This window comes from Chinchilla lanigera, unplaced genomic scaffold (genome assembly GCF_000276665.1).
Source record: "Chinchilla lanigera isolate Chin_1 unplaced genomic scaffold, ChiLan1.0 scaffold00021, whole genome shotgun sequence".
Taxonomy (NCBI): domain Eukaryota; kingdom Metazoa; phylum Chordata; class Mammalia; order Rodentia; family Chinchillidae; genus Chinchilla; species Chinchilla lanigera.
Window position 1 is genome coordinate 3314504 of NW_004955422.1, and position 19454 is coordinate 3333957.

A 19454-nucleotide genomic window follows, 5' to 3' on the forward strand; every position below is an offset into this window, starting at 1 on the left:
ATGGTTTTTCGAGGCCCTCTGAGGAGAAGGCCTTTCTACACCCAGCAGCAATGAGGCCCAGTGAAACGTGCAGCCCCTGGGTTCCATGGCCCAGCCTGCACCTCCTACCTTGTGGTAAAAAGCTGCTCCCGTGAGCACCATGGACACCTCATTAGTCCACTCTGACTCGTACTTCCATTTATTCATCTCATGGTCCCAGAGATGCAGGCGGCCCGGGTAGCCCACCAGCCGATCAGGAAATTCCCGCCAGACCTGGGGAGCGAAGCACATCCACAGTCACCCCCAGGCCAGGTGACAAGGAGGGACAGCATGGTTTCCAGCAGGCTTCTGAGGCCATCCAACGGCTCCTCTGCCGATGTGTGAAGACAGCTACTGAGTCTGATTTCCTCCAAAACTTCTTGTGTGTGCTTGGAAATTTCAAGTACTACGGCAGCACAGCTTATCATGTTGGCAAGTGATTAATGAAGCAGGTTTCATTCTTAGTGAAGGTACAAATGAAGAACCAAGGGAACCCTGCAACTCAGCTGCCCTGATTTGTATTAAACGGCTCATTCTGAAAATTTACAAGAAGTCTCTGTTCTTTTTATTTAAAAAAAAAAAAAAATCCATTTTTCCTGAGCACACACCCATCCTTACAACCCAGTCAAAGCCTACAAAGCACTGCAGAGGATTTTTCTGATCCTGCGTGCTGTGACGTACTGAGCAGAGGTGCTGGTCTCTGTGCTGGGAACACCTCTTAGGCAGTTCTGTTGGAAGAAACCAAACGCAGTTAGTTCACAGGTGATGAGGCCCTTCTCAGACTTTCCCCACGGATTTCTGCATAATGGAGCTTCACCTTTACAGGAACGGAGGCCCCTAGGATGACTGCGCACTGACTTTCTTTCTGCTGGCTGTCCGTGCACCTCTTCTGTCCCCAGCCACCGACAGACTTAAATAACGGGTCTCCTGAGGGGCCGGGCCTAGGCCCAGCTGGCTTCTCTAAGCCCCTCTCTCTAAGGCATCACATCTAGTTTCAGTCACTTTAAAAGCCACCCATAATCGGATGACCTCTGACATATGTCTAGCCCCGAATGTTCCTGAGATAACCAACCTCTTGCTAGCTCCACCTGGACAAAGAACACGCATCTCTGGCGTTCCATGTCCAAAACAGAACTTTTGATCCCCTGTGCCCGACAAGTCCCCCCCACTGCCTCTGTGCCAGGAAATGTGCAGCCGGCTGCTGGGGTCACTGTCGTCCCCTCTTGTCCTCTCCCTCTGTCCACCAGCGCAGCCCACTGGCTCTGCTTGTGACCACCTCTCACCTTCTCTGCTATCACCTGACCCGGCATCCAGGGACAGCCTTCAACGGTGTCCTTGCCACCATGCCTGTCCTTCCAACCCCCAGGGCACAGCTGCTCTGTACGGACTTTTCCTAAAGAATACCGGGTATTCTGCACAGGTCAGTCCCACCGGCGGCTCTCCCTATGTCTACCCGCATTTCACTGGGCATTCACCTATCGGTACGAGCCACAAGGGTCACATCCCAGTGCACTGCTGCTGAGTGCTGGGACGGTGTGCCACCACCAGTCCCCAGCGTATGGCCCATATGCAGGCAGCCCCCTCCTCTTTTCTATTTTTCCAGGGTGCTGTAATAACCACAGACGGGGTGCAGACCAGCAGAAACTTGTCTCAAGTGCTGGGGCCCAAGGCCAGGAGTCGCCAGGTCCACACCTGGCGGAAAAGATCCACACCTGCAGGGAAAGATCTGCCTGTGCTCCTGGGCCTGACTGTCTCCCGTCCCTTATGGCACTCCCTGCCTTGCAGACACACCGCTCCAACCCTGCAGCTCTGCATGGTCACTTCCCTCCGCACGAGCCTGTGTGTCCCAGTGTCGCTGTCTGTAAGGACGCCAGTCACATCAGGTTAGGGCTGATGGCCTCATTTTAACTCAGTTACCTCTGAGAAGTCCCTAGTTCCAAAAAGTTACATCCCAAAGGCCTGAAGATCACGACTTCAACATACGCTTTTGGAGGGGAAATAACGTAACTTATAACACCTCCCTGGAAATCTTGAAGAAATGTCCCACTCTCAAAACGAAAACAAAAAGCAGCTTCCACCACACTCATGGCAATCTGCGGGCTCCTTCGCAGGTCACACGGGCCCAACTTCATCGCTTCTGTGGCTGCTCACCCACACTCTAGCAACCTCCCTGCTCTGTGACCGCATCGAGACCCCAGGCCCTTTGCACGCACTCCCCCAGCTCCACAACAGGCTGCTCTCCTTTCCTCGGCCAGGTCTCTGCTTACGAGTCACCTGTCTGGGACCTTCCCATCGAAGGCAAATGCCGCCCCAACCCCTCCTCATCACATCCCTTTCACCCCTGGCTCTGCTTCACCGAAGCTTCATTTTTTGTGACCACGTTGGCTATTTGTGATGTACTTATTTTTACCTACTTCCCTCTGGACGAGGACAGAGTGCATTCCATTCACATGGCGTCCCAAGCACAAAGAACTACCTCCCCCAGCCATTTGCTGAACAGACATAGGCTCAGAGCCGAGCCCGTGTCTCCAGGCGGGGCAGCACCCCCGTGGGCCGGAAGGAGGAAGGATGGAAGGAGCCGCAGCAGGGTGGGTTGGCACTGACCACTCACGAGGGTGCCAGACAGCTCAGGGGTGACGTGCGGTCCTAGCAGCACAGGGCTCCCAGTGCCTTCTGGAAGTGTGGGACATCTGTGACGCCACCGCGCTCGCTGTCCTGCCCAGCCCTCCTGTGACACTCCGCAGGATCTCAGGGGACACCAGACCTGGGCTGTGGGCACGGTGGTCTGGGGTGGTGGGGAGAACTGTCCGCCTTGGGAGCTGGGCGAAATCTGTTCACCTACCAGGGCCCTCTGCCTCGCTGACTCCAGGTTGTAACCAACGGAGTTAATCGGCCGCAGGCATCGCCCAAGTAGCTGCAGACAAATGAACCCATGTCAGACATTTCCTCAGCCGAGCGAGCCGCTGCTGAGTTCCCTTCGCTCTGGGGCTTGTATTTCAACAGATTAGAATAATATGATACTATTACCGTTTTATAGAGCCCAGAGCGGCGGCCGGGCTGGGTGAGCCGGCTCCTCCCTTGCACCGTGCGCTGATGGTAGCCAGCACGCCGCCCCCCTTTCTTATCCCTGGCTCGCTGTGGCAGCCTTCAGGGGCCTTCTGCAGGCCCAGGCCCACAGGTGACGCCCCGGAACACACGGTAGAGGACAGCAGTGGGTGCGGGGAGGTGGCACCGGTTCTGCCGTTGCCTCTGCTGTCACACGCAGGTGCTCTGCTCATTCCCGTCTTCTTTACCGGCCCTTCGCACCCCAATCTGCGGCCATCATCATCATCATCATCTTATTATTATCCTCAGCTCCGTTTTAGGATCAAACGCTTTTAAGGTTTCAGTAAGGGGCTCTGTCAGCGGAAGTCACCTAGCAGACTTCCCGCGGTGACGCTGGGTCACAGGATGCCACAGCGGGCTGCACTCCAGGCTTCAGAGGTGCCCTGGATCTCGGATTCCTCAGATCCTTCCGGGAGCGCCGTTCTCTTGCATGCGGGGCCTCTCTGCCCTTGACTTACTCCAGGCAGCTGGATACAATCAAGATACCATCCTCGCCACTTCATCTATAACTCTGCAGCTGACTGCAGGATCGAAACGGAGGGAAGGGGAGCGGGACGGCGCTCTCTAATCCGCCCCGGTGTAGAACGAAGTCGATTATGGATACAGTAAAGCATTTTCCCAGCCAGAGAGCCCTCCCCCACAGCTCCTCACGGCTCCCCACCCCCAACTCCAACGCAGCTTCTTTCTTCCTACCCCGGGGAGTTGCCCTGGGGTCAGCTCTTGCGGTCCTGCCAGATGCCTGTGCAAGCTGTAGCGTGGGCATCTGAAACTCCACACCGTGCCTCTGTAGTGCCAGGAATGGTGCTTCCACGGCCTGTCCAAAGCACAGAGCCTCTAAAGCCCTCCGGGTCCCAAGTCTGCATCTATTTTTAATCATGTACATCATTGTGGACAGAGTCTGTCTCTCAGGAGAGACTCTTTGTGTTGCTCAGGGCCCTGGACACAATGTGACAGTGTTTGCCTTTGGGCCACCACACCACTGTTCCAACGTGGATTCTAACACTGAACCACAATTTTCCAGCTCCTCTTTCCATTCTAATTTCCGTACTCTTGGCCCCAAATGCCTGTTGCCTGATCAGAGGCATAGGCGCCTCTCTGGACTCCCAGGTGTGCCTACTTGGCCACTTTGTAATTTTTTTTTTTTTTAATTAAAAACAAAACAAGCCAGGCCTGGTGGCACACGCCTGAAATTCCAGCACTCAGGAGGCTGAGGCAGGGGGATTGTCATGAGTTCAGGCCAGCCTGGGCCACATAGTGAGTTCAAGGCTGGCCTGAAACACATAACAAGACCCTGTCTCAAAAACAAAACAAAACAAAACAAACAAAAGCCCCAAAGCCTGGGGAGTTCTTTTGTGCCTTCCCATTACCACAGGATCAAACTAAGAATTTCCATTTGGCTTTGAAAGCCCTCCAGGCAAGTGAGACTCCTACAGAAAGTGCACTGGGGGCCATGGGCCCGCACACCCAGGATGAGCTCCACAGCTGGCCTATTCAAAGTGGCTGCTTTCATTTTACTGTCTGCAAAATGAGGGCTTGGGTTCTGCAATGTCTAACGTCCTTGGAGGGGCCAAGCTCTTGTATCTTCCTCCTCACTGAGCTGTTCCCAAGGAACTAACCCACCAGCTGCACAACAGCCTGGCCTGCTCCTCTAACTTAAATGCCATGCGCACACGGGTGCCTGAGGTCTTCCTGAAAAGAGGCTGGCTCGGATCAGGGCCGTGTGCTAACCACAGGCGGCTGCAGGAAGCAGGCGGGGAGCCAGGTAGGTGCAGCGCAGGTGGCGCCCATCTGGCCATGCGGACCTGAAACCACGGGCCAGCACCAGGAGAATAGCCGCACTCTGAAGCCGCAGTGGTCACGCGCTCACGGCCGGGTTCCGCAGGGAGGCTGTGGGGGTGGGGAGGAGGTGGGTGTGGGGCCAGGATCAGGACTTGTAAACTAAGACAGGGGGCAGGAACTGGCAAGGAAAACAGGGGAGTAGAGATCCAGGGTCACTCCCCTGCGCCCCGGGTTCATGTCTTTCCTTGCAGCTGCCTCCAGAGTTTTGCCTCTCTTTAATCAACCAAGTGGCACAGAACTCCAGCACACCGGCTCCAACCTCATCCTATGCCTGGGTCAGCGAGGCCAAGATTGAGGAGCCCAGTGTACAAACATCTTTGAACAAGCAGCTCTTCCTCCCTTCCAGCTTCATCTCGCATGCTGCCCAGATGGGAAGGGGCAGCTGCTGGCTTCCACAGTGACCCGGTTACAGGGTTCACTCCCATCCCTTTGGGAACACAGCTCGCCTGTTATAGTTGGAATATCCTGAGATCAAGTGGAATGGAGGGACCGACTGTCTTGTTTTCAGCTCCTGTTTATATGGCCCTGTTAGGGGGCACTTTTTTTTAATCAAGGAGGTACTTTGCAAGAAGCCTGGGACACAATTAAATGCGACCGTAGACATCTAGAGCACAGGGACCCAAAAGTCGTAACTGACAAACACCCGTGTGTTACATTCTGCCAGTCACTGTGGTCTGCCTGGAAGCTCTTCTTCGCAAGCCAAGGCAAGGTTCTGTTTAAAATAAGCCAAGCAGGAGAACCAGGAACATGTGAGGCTTCTGGAGTCCTAGTTTGCTTGGAGGGAAGGCCTAGGTGCTGAGCACATGATGTCCTTTCCCTTCAGCCAAGGGACAGAGTAGGGATGGCCACAGCTGACAGGGACGTGCGCCATGACATATCTGTCGGTGATCGCCACTGCTGGGAAGACTACTGAGGAGGTGGCTTTGAGTCACCTGTCTCATCCTTGCGTCTGTACCACCTGGCCAGAGAGGAACAACCATGTGCCCTCTGCTGTGGGCCCCGTCCACGCTGCCTCTTCGAGATCACCCAAAAGGCAGACATCATTCGGTCTACTTTCCCTCACTGCACAGATGGGAAAACGGCTCTCCCAAGGCGCACTGCTAGGTTGAGCCTAAACCGGTCCTAACACCCAGTCCGGTCTTTGGTTCATGAAGTCCTATGATTTCCTGCTGTTCTGACTCAATAAGTTCCTCATCTCCCAGAAGCCAGACTGAACCAAGAAGCTAAGGTTTTACCCAGCGGCAGCGGTGGGTATGGTTAAGTTGCAGCGCCCACCTAGCGAGCAGGCCAGGAGCAGCAGACCAGGAGAGGAGGGGTAATGCAGCTGAACCCTTCGCATGCACCACACTCGTCTTCTAAGAGCTGGAAGCTCTTCACAAATGTGGTTCCCATTTAGCAAGGTGGGGGCACATGCTCATCCCACTAAGAGAGCGAGCTCCTGAGAGCTGCATGTAGCAAGCAAGTGTGATTCCACATCTGAGGCCGACTGGAGCCTCGTAACCGGTGAGGCTTGGAGGCAGAGAAGGCACTGACTGGGAAGGCACAGCTGGAGGGAAGATTAACCCCATCTTCTCTTTGCATGGGGGGCAATGAATCTCTTGGGAGACAGTAAAGAGGGAGTGAGGTACGTGAGATGGAACAGGAGGCGGGGCAGTGTTGGGCAATGGTTTTGTTCACTTTGTGCCCCTGAAGGCCCCTTGTACCTGACATCGTTTTTATCTCCATAACTTCAGCTCCAGGGTGGGTCACGCCGTCACTAAGCCTGGTCTTGGGAGACTGCTTAGTGCAGCGAAAGGAATAGTGCTGCAAAGCTGGATGGCTGTTCTCTAAATCCTGCAGAGCGAGGAGAAACAGACCCTTGAGCTGGCTACAGGGAACAGTGACTGTGCTTTGGAAATGTCAAGTTGATCTGGGTGAGGCTCTGAGTCGATGCTGGGAGCCCAAAGGTAGCAGCTCCATCTAGCAAGGAGATGAACCCTATTTTGAGCACACCTGGTGCTGCCCATCACTGGGGTCAGCGATGCCACTGCCAACTGGGCAAACCCCTCCATCCCCTCCTTCCTGTGCAGAAGGAAGAAAAGACACTGACCACAAACTGTGGTCCTGACTGACCCAAAGTATAAATGAGATTGTGCAACAGTTACTTCGTGAGTTGTTTATCCCGGTGTCTCATGTGGGTACTGAACCCCATGATCTCTTGCTAGAGAATCAAGGGTCAGAGTGATTCCTTCAAGTTACTTATGTATTTGTATTCCATCTATTAATGATTTAAGATGGCTTATTAAAAAAAAAGGAAAAACCAGAATAAAACCTAAACTGCCAGGAGTAACAATATTTTCCACAGTATTAAAAAAAAAAAAAATCCAGCCTGCCATCCCAGCTACTCGGGAGGATCGCAAGTTCTAGGCTAGAGCAGCAACTTAGCGAGACCCTGCCTCAAAGTAAAAAGTAAAAATGGCTGGGGATATAGTTCAGCATCTTTGGGTTCAATCTCTGGTACCACAAAAGGAAAAAAGGAGATTAAGAAAGAAAGAACAGAGGTTACAGATACATTCTAATTCCCTTCAAAATATTTATCCTGATATCAAGATCTAGGAAGGCAACCCAGTTGCAAGCTGAAGTCATCATTTAGAGATGGAGAGACCTGAGTACTCTTATTGTATTAATTCCTTGAAGCAGTCCAGTCTCAGATGCTTATTGAGCACCCATTGTATTTTTAAATTGAACATTTATCTTGAGATTCATGTGCGGTTGCACGAAATACAGTAAGGCCGGGTACCCTTAGCCCAGTTTCTCCCAAGGGTAATGCTGTCCCCGCGATTTCGTCAAGGTACAGAGCATCTGAGCAACATGGGGGTCTCCCTTATCGATCTTTCAAGGCCCAGGCACCACCCCGACTCCTAGCAACCAGTCCTCAGTTCTCCCTTTTGGAGTCATTGCGAGGAGGTTACAGACCAGAACTGGACTTCTGGGGAATGTCTGTTTTCGTTCAGTGTGACTCCCCGGAGCTTCAGCTGAGCTGCTGGATGTATGGGCAGTCTGCGCCTTTGTGCTGCCCCGTGTTCCATGACGTGCGGGTGCCGTGGTTTGTGTACCCATTAGCCCACTGAAAAATACTTGCGATGACTGTCGTTTTGGGGGATTGCAAATCAAGCTGCTACAGACATTCATGCATCCTCATGCATCCAGCTTTCATTGTGAGCATCTGCCAGCATCCTCTGGGAAGAAGATCCTGGAGCGGAACGGCTGGGTCACGTGATAGCTGCGTGTTCAGTTTTATAAGAAACGATGAAATCTCCTTCCCAGAGTCAAAACCAGCAATCTTGGAGTGATCCAGTTTCTTTGCATCCTCGCCAGCATTTGCTATTTTTACTTTTTTTTTAAAAAAATATTGGCCATAAATACAGAACACACAATCATTTTATTTTGAACAATTCCTTGTAATTCTGTTCACAGACAGTATATTTATACATAAATGAATTGCACAAACCCCCAAAATCACTGCGAGTATTTACTGTGCATCTACAATGTGCCAAGCACCTCGGCACAGAGCTTGGCTCCCGAGGGAGATACAATGCCCACATGGAAGGACCACAGGAATGTGGACTTTTTCACTGAAGCTCTAGATGGCTGCTGCGGATGTAACTGGTGGCTCTAGCTGTGAAAAGTTGGCTTCTTCCTTCCTTCTCCAAGAGAAGAGTGTCAACATGTGATTATGACCTCTGCCCAACCCTTCAAATCTTCAGCCCAACCCAAAGCTGGGCTGCTTTCAAGGGTTGCCAAGTCTTGATCTAAAGCAGCCAACAGACAGTAGCAACTATACTACAGTCATGATTAATGTGAGCCCTAGGCACCAATTCCCAAGCACCAAGAAATAAATATGATCTGAGAGGTGAGCTGTAAATATCACGCTGACTGGTGCATCTTGCTTCCTAGAGACTCATTTCACGGCTGTGACAGTTCTGAGGTCAACCACGGCTCTGAACTGTTACTAAGTTTTCTTTCCTTTTATGCTCCCCAAATGCAGACTCACTACGTCTGGTAGCAAGAGCAGTCACCAACTGCTGCCTCAGCCTCAGGACTCGGTGGGCAGCTGTGCAGTCTTGCAGGGGACGTGGGGCTCCTCATTTGAGAACAACGACGCCGTTCTACTCTGAAAGCCGCAGGCTCTGCCCTCCTATGGAGCCGGGCAGTTCCATTTCGCGTCCCCTGGCGCCACGCCACGCCCTGCCCACGCACCTTTCTGAAGCACCTCTATCACGATCAGGCCAGATAAGCAGCGCAAGAAGATAAATTCCCCACATCTCGAAACCACAAGCCAAATCCTGAAGCTCTGAATTCCTGAAGCAGCCGGAGTTCCCTGGTAATCAATCCCAAGGAGACAACAGGCAGCTTTAGGAACAATAACCCTCCAACATATGGATTCCTTCAGGGTTAGACGGTCACTGCGGAGATCGCCTGTTCATGGGGCTGTGGGGGGCACATTTCTTCAAGACATTAAACGAAGTGCTGCCTCGCTAAAAGGATCCTGTAATGAGCACGAGTTCCTGAGGCAGAGTCACTAAGCCAGGGGGCTTGGATGGTGTAGCCAGGAAGGGTGCTGAGGCTGCGGGTGGAGAGATCGGGAACGTGCTCCTCCCCACGCTGCTCCCCGGTACTGCCTGGCCCGAGGCGAGCTCCCAGGGAAATGCACCTGCCGCTTCGGGACAGGAGTCTATGAGCAGGAGACACCTTCGATGGGGACAAAGACAGTGGCAGAAGCATGCGTCCTCTTTGGAACAGCCAGCCGTCAGTGCCCCACTTGAGGTTTCATTAATGGCTATGTAAACAAATTCTGAACTTGCTGTTTTAATTTGCTCAGTGGGGAAGAAAAAAGTGCCACTCCACTGTAATTCCCAACTGGGTGCTTTTTTAAACCGTCAGATGTTATTTCAATGTTCGGCATACATATTCGATTTCCTTGCCTTAATATTTGTTTGACTTGTCCTCCGGTGGGGACAGGGTGCTTCGGCAGCTCTGAGAGGTCAGCCTCCAGCGTGGGTCTCTCAGCACCTCTGCGACTTCTGGCCGGGACCAGGATCCTCTTTCAGCAGTGCTTGCTGCCCATGCGCACATAAGCTGTTTTCCCTCCGTCCCGTGAGGCTCAGGGTGTAAATGAATGCAAGCTGGAGATGGGCCGGGCTGGGCCGCACAGATCAGTCAGTTCCACAGGTTGCACACAGGGAGCCTGAGCCACGTGCAAAGGACCTAGGGGACGATCCTCTGACCAGTCTTCCCGCTGACTCTCCTGTGGGTGGGAGCGCCCATGGGAACAGTCCTCTGGCCACCTCTCCTCTAGGACAGTTCTCTCTGCAGAGGGGCTTGTAGGTACTGAAGACAACGGGAAGTAACGGGCAGACAGATGTCCTTCTTAGTACTGTCCTGGTGTTTTTCTAGACTCAGAAAAGGCACTCGGGGGGAGTATCACTCACTCAGACGGACACAAAAGCCTAAAGAGAGCGTGTGCCTGTCAGCTCCATAGATACTAACAAGAGGGCACATTGTACTGCCTGAGAGTTTCCCAAGAGCTCGCCTACGGCAAAATGGTTCCAGCCACACTGTAAATAAAGCTTTAGTGTCATGCCCAGCACGCAGTGGATCTGGAACAGCCTGGCCAGGTTGGACGCTGCATGTGCCAAAGCCGGCCTGGCTCACATGAGTGCCCCCGCCTAGCATAGCCACAGCCGTGTGCAGCCTGTGCTTAGGGACCGAGGTCCATCGCCCAAAGAAGAGGCGGACGTGGCTGAGTTCCCAATCTGTCCAGTCACTGCGGGATGGACTGCGGAGGCTCAAAGATCTGAGCTGGCCATGAGGTAAAGGCCTGGAAATCTACCAAGGTGGTTCTCAGTGAAGACTGTGACACGATGACTAGATTATCCACCCACTGCAGGTGCGTTCCTTCTTTAGGGTCCCTTTTCACTAGTCACAGCTGTGTGAGAAGCATGTGTCAGGGCCTGGATAAACTCAACGGTGAGCCTGCCCCAGAGCCCATGGAGGGGTGGGCTAGGTCGGTGTAGAGAACCTGCAGCATGCATGCTGCAGCTGGCTGTTTGTTATCAATGAAAGCTCTAAAAGGTTCCAGATACCATAAAGAGAAACCTTTCTGCAGAGACCCTGGCACATCCCTGACTAGCCTGGGCATATTTCTAGATTTCAGCTCAGGGTTTAACACGTTCCCAGGGGCCTGAACCACTCATGGTACGCACCTACTGTGCCATCCGCGGCTTGTAGCAGCTGATGGGATTGCCCCGCGCTGCCCCATGGAACAATTACACACCTACCACGGGTGGTTCAAGCTGGCAGAAACGCAACATGTTCAAATCAGAGCTGCCCTGCCGTGAGACATATGAATTACAGTGCTGGGGATGTGTGCACTCCAGGGAGGAAAGCAGTGCAGTCCCTACTGGAAGGTTCATGACCACAGACATGTGAGAACTGATTCTGCAACTTGGTTTACATTTGTTTATTACCTCCAGAGTCATGATTTGTGGCACCTTCCTTGGCAGAAGGCTGGGAGACTGGGGATGAATGGACATGACAGAGAGTTTCCTCCTCTCTGCTCTCTGTTCACTTTTAAAGATCACTAGGAAAAAGTATTTGCATCCCTCAGCCATTCTAATAAGAAGAGGAGAAGTATCTGGAACCACAGGCTATGTCCTCTCTCCTCCTCTCCCTGGATGTGGATACAGACAAGTATACATTTTACTACTTCTGTTTAAAAAGTGAATGTTATAGAGTCTCAGCTCTGGCACTCTTCAATTAGCCAAGGTCCTCATCGTGCATTAAATCCACTCAGATTCTCCTCCACCACTGTCCAGCTGGTGTCCCTGTGTCGGTCTCCATCAGGAGTACATCCTGCAGTCTGCTGCTCTGACCACCCAGCTCCGTGCCGAATGCGTACCGGGCCTCAGAGCCTCCTGTCAGCTGCCTCACTCCCGAGCTGCTGCTATTAACCAGCGCAGACCTAATGCCAGCCCTGCCATCTGCTCGACATCCCAGTTCTATCACACACACCAAGCGCTTTCTCACTTTGGTGCCTTTACTCTTGGTGCTTCCTACTACCAAGGTGGGAAAACCCATGCAAAGATAGCTTAACAGGGAAAATCCTGTGTTATTCGGCTGTCTTCCCATGATTCTTTGGGAGCACCGACTTGCCCTTAACCGGGCAGCGGTGAACAAGGTAACACAAATAAATGCTCACCAGTGATTAGCACCCAAGAGTTCTGACCAGCCTCCCCCACCTGGGATCCCAGGCTGTAAAAGGAAGAGCATCAGCCTTTTGTGCCTACCACCATGTTCAGTTGCTCCTGACTTTATCACCAGTATTATTAGCCCAGGGCATTTCACATTTCTCAGGTGAAAAATGTCCAACACTTAAGTGCTAATAACTTTTTATGCTTGGAAATGTGGATCAAAGTATGAACGGAAAAATAAATTCACAGGTTTGTGCATTCAGCCAAGTCTCCATGGCTCATTTTCTACCACATGTTTTAAACTGTCTCTCAGAGGCAGGGGAGGGGAGCAGGAATAAGTTGCTTTTTATTTCCCAGCTCTTTTAGGTCTGAAATAAAAGCAGACAGACTTGAAAAAAAAAAAAAAATCAAACATTCGTGTAACATTATACACTGCTACTGTTCCCCTAGGAGTCTCTTGCAAATGAGTATCAAGAACTCAATAGATACTTTCCTGGTAAAATACATAAACAGATAAATAAATTATCCCAGGCTGAAAAGAATTTCCACATCTGGTAGCTCACTAAAGCTTGTCAAACAAGTCAGAAACACGCAGGGCCAGAGAAGATCATTCCTAGCTCCTGACTTCAGGGCTGAGCTCCATGGAACACTTCCCAAGGCCTCTGCCTTCCAACAGGGAATATGACCCCACTGGAACAGGCAAGCAACCCCAGAGTTTTCTTCCAAGTAAATAAATAATGATATGCGGCACTAGGTCCAAATGTCTGTGTGCACCAGTCCCAAGGACTTGCTAGGGTGACCTTTGAGGGTTACGATCAATGTACGTTTAACACCTTAAAGAAGTAACTCAATCTCTTTGTACCTCGGTGTCCTCAGCAATAAAGTATCAAGTGACAGGATGATCTCTGAAGTCCCTCACATCCTGACCCTGTGTCTTTCAAATAGTTTTTGGAACAGGGTGCCAGGAATGGGTAACAGGCTTGCGATATGCAGAGATCCCAACCTTGTGTCCCATCACTGGACTCCTGGGGTGGTCACACGCGGTGGCAGCAGCTGTGTCTGGGTGCCCAGTATCAGGATTAACATCCCTTGCTTGTGCTAGGACTGACCAAGGTGGGACAAGGCATTGCTCAGCTCTAATAACTTCTCCTGAGAAGGACTTGAGAGTTCATGGTCAATTGTCAAGCTAGTGTTCTGGGAAGATCTTCCCCTATCCTTTATCTTACATTGATTTCCTGTTACACTAGGCCCAAACTTCCTTCTCAAAAGTTTTGGGAAGTGTACGATCTGGGAGCTGGCCTCTGCTCTATGCTACGGAGCCTGCTGCTTTCAAATGGTGTCTGTAAATCATTCTTCCCGACCCCAACACAGTACTGCCTAAGAGCCTTCACATTTGTGAGCAACATGCAGAACTCTGGGGCGCCTGTCCGCATGCTGTGCCCCAGCAGAGGCGCCACCAGGACCTTGCACAAAGCAGGCTCTGGCTCACCGTGCTCGGCTCTGGTCTCCTCCAAGACAGTGACCTCTGCGTTTCTTTCAGTTTCTAGCACGCTGCTGGCTCCTCACGCATGCAATCTGTGGCACAGGACAGCCAGGGGCTCTGACAGTCAGTGTAGCACTTTGGTACTTTTCCACACCCAATTGCATCTTACACATCTTCCTGGACGTCCAATCTCTCAGAATGATTACACCCAAAGAGGTTTCAGGGAGTCCTTGGGTTGGTTCTTTCTGCAGGGAGAACTAGTAAACTGATTGTGGATCGGAGGATGGCCGGCTTCTCCTTTACCAAAAAATTCCCCAATGGGAAGATTATTCTTTCTGTTCTCTAAAGTTTCTTCAGAGCAACAGTAAAAAACATATCTACTGGATGTTTCCTCTTTGATTCTCACATTGCAAATACTATATGAAGCACTTTTTACTTAAACTAAGATAATGAATTTAACTGTTATGGATATTACAAAATCTACAGAAGAACTGAAATGGAGATGCTTCTTTCATAGAATAAGCAGGGATATATTTTGATTATGTTCAGATTAAAAGTATTGGGGTAAATAGCCCTACTCGGTTAAGACTTAGTTAAGAACATTAAATCCATGACTGCGGAATGATTCCTCTTTTTAGGTGCACACAGAACACTTGTCAAAATAGACATTTTAGTAGGCCACACAGTCTCAGTAAATTTCAAAATAATAAAATCACACAGAGTATTTTTTTTCATGAGAGTAGAATCAAACCAGAAATCAATAAAAAAAGGTAACTTAAAATTTTGATAAAGATAAATGATGCAGTTTCATATAACTCTGAGTCAAAGATACTCGTACAATGGAAATTATAAAATATTGTGAATTGAAGGATAACAAATATTACACCATACAACTTGAGAATACACTTAAAGTAAAGCAACAATTAAAGAGAAAATTAAATGTATATATCAGGAAACAAGTATTAAAATCAATGATCTAAAAAGCTACAAACACGATGGCAAATTAAATTCACGTAAGTAGAGGGTAAAAGCAGTCAAGCAAAGAGTAATTAAATACAAAACAAATACACAAGAGAAAAACCAGAAAAATCACAGGTGAATTCTTTGACAAGAACTGTGACACTAATAAACTTTAACAAGCTCAGCAAGAGAAAGAGGAAAAACAAAAACTACCAGTGTCAGGAACGAAAAACAGTGTACTATTTCAAATCCTGTAAGCAATAATAAGAGAGTATTAGGAGTGGTTTTCTACCAGTATATTTTTATAATTTAGACAAAATGAAGTGAATCCTTGAAAAACACGACCTATCAAAACTGACACAAGAAGAAACAGAGAGGCTAAGCAGTAGTGGAGCACTAAGGAATCGAGGCAGCAGTAATTTGCAAGGTGCTATGTAAGAACGAAGCAGAAATGGAAAGGGCGCTGAAGGTTACAAATCAACTAAGGTCTCTGGCCAAGCTGCTCAGCCTGCAGATTTTCTTCGCTCTCTGTGTGTACGTGTATATCTAAGTTGATTTTTCTCCTCTTCCTTTTCAATTACTATTTGACACAGGAGGGCTGCTACAACTTATTAGTTCATATAATTATATACATTTTATTCTGTGACTGGTTGTGATTTGCTCAGCTTCTTGAGTTCATCTGTCTTTGTCCTAATTTGCCCAATTTAGAGGTGTTTTCAGTCATTATTTATTGAAGTTTTTAGACCTACATTTTTCTTTTCTTTTTGAAATGCTAATGACACTAATGCTATATATTATGTGCCTGTTCCCATAAATTCCAGAGGCTGTATTTATTTCTATGTATTTCTGCCATGTTGTCCATACTACATAATTTCTAGCAATTTATCCTCAAGTTAACTGTTCTTTCCTGTTACCTCCGCTGTCTGATTGAGACCATCACAGAGCGTCCAATTTTGGTCTTACAAACTTCAGTTCTGATATCTCTATTTGTTTTGTTTTGTTTTTTTGGGGGGGGTCTTCCGTTTCTTTGCTGAGGTTTCTTCCCATCTTTCCACTTGTTTCAATGGTGCTCATAATTGCTTATTAGAGCATTTTTTTTACAAAGCCTTCTTTAAAATCCTCAGAAATTTCAGAGTCTTTGTCATCTTGGTACTGGTATCTGAAAGTTTTCTTTTCTTATTAGTTACAATTTTCCTGGTCCTTGTCTAATAAGAAATGCTGGCACATTCTAGGTACTGCTATGAGGTACGTCTATTTCAGTTTTCTACATCAGCAGGCAGTTTAGGTTCCAGACTGCAGGTCCTGGACCATTTTTGTGGGCTGTGGATGGAATGTTAATTTAGTTTTCAAAGCCCTCACAGTGCTATTCTAGTCTGCCCAATTTCTGTGCTACCCAGGGCCAATGTGGAAACCTGGGCAGTGTCCTACACCACAGCTTATTTCTCAAAGCAGTTTCTGTGCTGGCCCCTATCAGTTTCCAGCATGGGCTGTTGCGAGCGGGGAGGTGGAGTGTGCCCAGGACTTCCGGGCACAGATTGCGGAATCCCTTTCCCAGCCCCTCCTCCTGGATCTGCCCTCCACTTTAGGTGGGAAAGGGTTGCTCACACACGCTGCAGGCAGGGGGCGGGCGACAGGATTCCTGGCCAGCAGGGTCCCACCCCGCAGTCTCACAGTGCACAGTGAGGAGGGAGGAGCACGTCTTTGCTCCTGCCCCCTGCGGGTGCAGGGCAGGAGTAGCTGCGGGGCTCTGCCAACACCTGCCACCGTGTGCCTCTAGCCGGCAGGGCTGTCCGTGGTTTCTTTTTTGCAGTTTGCCCAGACTACACTGGCTGCCTCTGGCTAAAGAAAGTCGATCCTGCTTGAGTTTGTTTTTTTTTTTTGAGACAGGGTTTTGGTATGCAGTCCAGGTTAGCCTTAAACTTACTATGTAGCCCAGGCTGCCCTAGAACTCACAGCCATCTTCCTGCCTCAGCCTCCTGAGTGCTGGGATTACAGGCATGTGCCACCACGCCTGGCGAATTTTGTTGTTTTCATCTGTGTGTGCAGGAATCAAGGTCTTCTCTACCATGAAGGCTGGAATATATACAGGAGGCAGGAAAAAAACAAAATCAAGAAACACCAGGAAAACTCATCACTGGGTCACCGGGTCATGCCTTAGACCCTGCCAGTCTGTCTTCTTTGCCCAGCTTCTGGAATCTTCTGTTCCTTTCTGGGTTTTATCCAGGGCTTTTGGTTGTAATTAGCAGGGTCAGGGTGAAACGTGCTTACTCAACCTTATGCAGAATAGGAAGTCTATCATTTACTTTTAAATTACAGAAATATCCCAGCTGAACTGTGACTCAGTTAAACAAGGAGTTAACAGTCATCCAGAGACTGATATTACGACCATTATGTGAGGCCGCACATGTGCAAGGACAGCTGCATCCTCTTACTGGAAGCCGCGTTGCTGCATGGAAGCTCGGTTTTGTGTGCAAGCTGAGCAGCCAAAGCAGGAGACGCGGCGAGTTATTCAGCTGCGGTCTTGCAGCCCCCACTTGCCTTCTAAATTCTGCTTTGTGGTGCTGAGGCCAAAACTGCAAATTACAGCTCAGCATTGCCAGGGGGCTTCCTAGCAGTTCTGCCAACAGGGGGCACTAGCGAGAGGATGGAGACCAGGAGAATGGAACGCACCCCACTTTCGGTTTTGTTGGCTTTTCCTGCCAATGTGATATTCGCCCGGAAGCAGCAGTTGGTTCTCTCCTCTTTCCCTCAGCATCCCCTGGCACCAGCCTCATCTTAACCCTCAGAAGGACCAGCAAGAGGCAGCCGGTGGCCCCTCCTCAGGTGTCCACAGCTCAGCATGGGAGCCTCTCCTCCAAGCTTCTAGGTCTTAACAATTCCAACCTCTTCCCTTTCTTCTCTCTTCCTCCTGTCACAGGGGCCATGGATAACCCCTGGAGTTCTCTTTACACCTTCAGCCTCCAGATTTGCTCTTACAGCTCCGCTCCCCATGTGTGAGAAAGTTCATACCCTGATTCATTCTGCTGAAACAAGTAGCATGGATTCCCTTTTCCTCAATGACATAAGCGCTTCTTTGTGAATATAAGAACCTGAAAGAAAATTCTTGGATGTTTTTATCTTCACCAAGGAGAAGTCTCAATAAGTGAGTATGACTGGTACGGAGGCAAACACTGGAAGTTATACAATTAAGTCTTTGCAGATGGCATGGTACACTGAAGAGAGCACTAAAATGAGCTCTGGCGCTATCAGTGGCACTTACTAACTGGGACAAGTCATTTATGAGCTCCAAAAACCTTATAGGTTGGCTTTACCTCTACTTACCTTTAAGTTTCTTTCCAAACTGAAACTACTACTTTATCTTCAATAAATCACCAGTAAAACCACCTGGGCCTGGAGTTTTTTTCTCAATGGGAAACTATTCATAACAACTTCAACTTCTTTAACAGAGCACCAGCCACACACCATGTTTAATTTTTTGAAAGCAGTAATTTCAAAGACTCCTTCCATTTCACATTTTTGTAACATTCTTTTATTGCTTGTAAGACCTGTAGTAACAACCCTTCTTTAGTTCCTCTTTATTTCTAATAATGATCATCTGTGGGTTTTTTTTTTGAGTGGTCAAGGTAGGAGTTTATCCAATTAGTTAATTGTTTCAAAGAGCAGGGGCTGAGGATTTAGCTCAGCGGCACAGTGCCTGCCTGGCAAGCGCAAGGTCGTGAGTTCGATTCCTGACACAGGAAAAAAAAAATCAAAGAGCAATTTTTGGTTGTTAATTTTGTATGAAGGTCTGTTTTCTACTTCACTGATTTATTATTTCTTTCTTTCTACTGACTTTAAATTTAATTTACTCCTTTTCCCCCTTAGCTTCTTAAAAGAGAAGGAACTTTTGGTCAATTATTTTAGACCTTCCTTTCTCATTTTTATTTTTATAACTGTTGTTTTGAAACAGGGTCTCGCCACGTTGGCCAGGTGGTCCTGCACTCTAGGTCTTTCTGTGTCAACCTCCTGAGGCCTGGGATTATGAGCTTGTGCTACCTGCCCATGGACTTTTCTCTAACATAAGCCCTTCAGTGCAATAAATTTCCCCTAAGCACTGCTTTAGCTGCGTCTCACAAGAATCTGTTTAGCTTGGTTTTACTTATAGCTGGAAAAATCAGCAATTTAAAGTGTGTTTTTCAATGAGTTTTGACAAGTGTATAAAGTTATATATAACCACTACCATAATTACAATACAGAGCATTTTTAGCCCCTGAACTCCTTGCTCTTTTGCTGTCAACCTCATCCCCCAGTGTTGGCAATATAGTTTTTTTTTTTTTTTGGTTTTTCTCCGGTACCAGGAACCGAACTCACGACCTTGCGCTTGCCAGGCAGGCGCTTTGCCATTGAGCTAAATCCCCAGCCCCGGCAATATAGTTTTTATGCTCTAGAATTTCATATCCATGGACTGATACAGGAAGCGGTCTTCTGCACCTGAATGTTCTGCATCTTATGTTCACCTAGCATAACATAACGTGTGTTGCATGTGTCGGTATTTATTTCTGGTCATTTCTTAGTAGTATTTCACTGCATTTGTGTATGCATTTTACTAGCTAATGTCTTTAGTTTGGGGATTTTAGAGTCAAGCTATGAACACTTGAATACAGGTCTTTGTGAAGACACAAAATTTCAGTTCTTTTGGAAGCTGGGTCATATGAAAAGTGTATATTAAAATTTACTAGAACCTGCCCAAATGTTTTCCCAATTACCTGTACCTGTTTACATTTTCACTAGGAATGGATGAGTCTGAGGTGTGCCACAGCCTTACCAATGCTAAGTAC

The 19454-nt window shown here is 48.9% G+C and overlaps 1 protein-coding gene across 1 annotated transcript in view; it reads right to left on the minus strand.

Annotated features, from left to right (window-relative positions):
- The window catches only part of Ext2 (exostosin glycosyltransferase 2), a gene marked incomplete in the record, with an annotated part of 134434 nt that overhangs the window by 10556 nt on the left and 104424 nt on the right, over positions 1 to 19454 (minus strand). Inside the window, 1 exon segment of the mRNA XM_013514241.1 lies at positions 109 to 252. Coding sequence (XP_013369695.1) covers positions 109 to 252 — 144 coding nt within the window.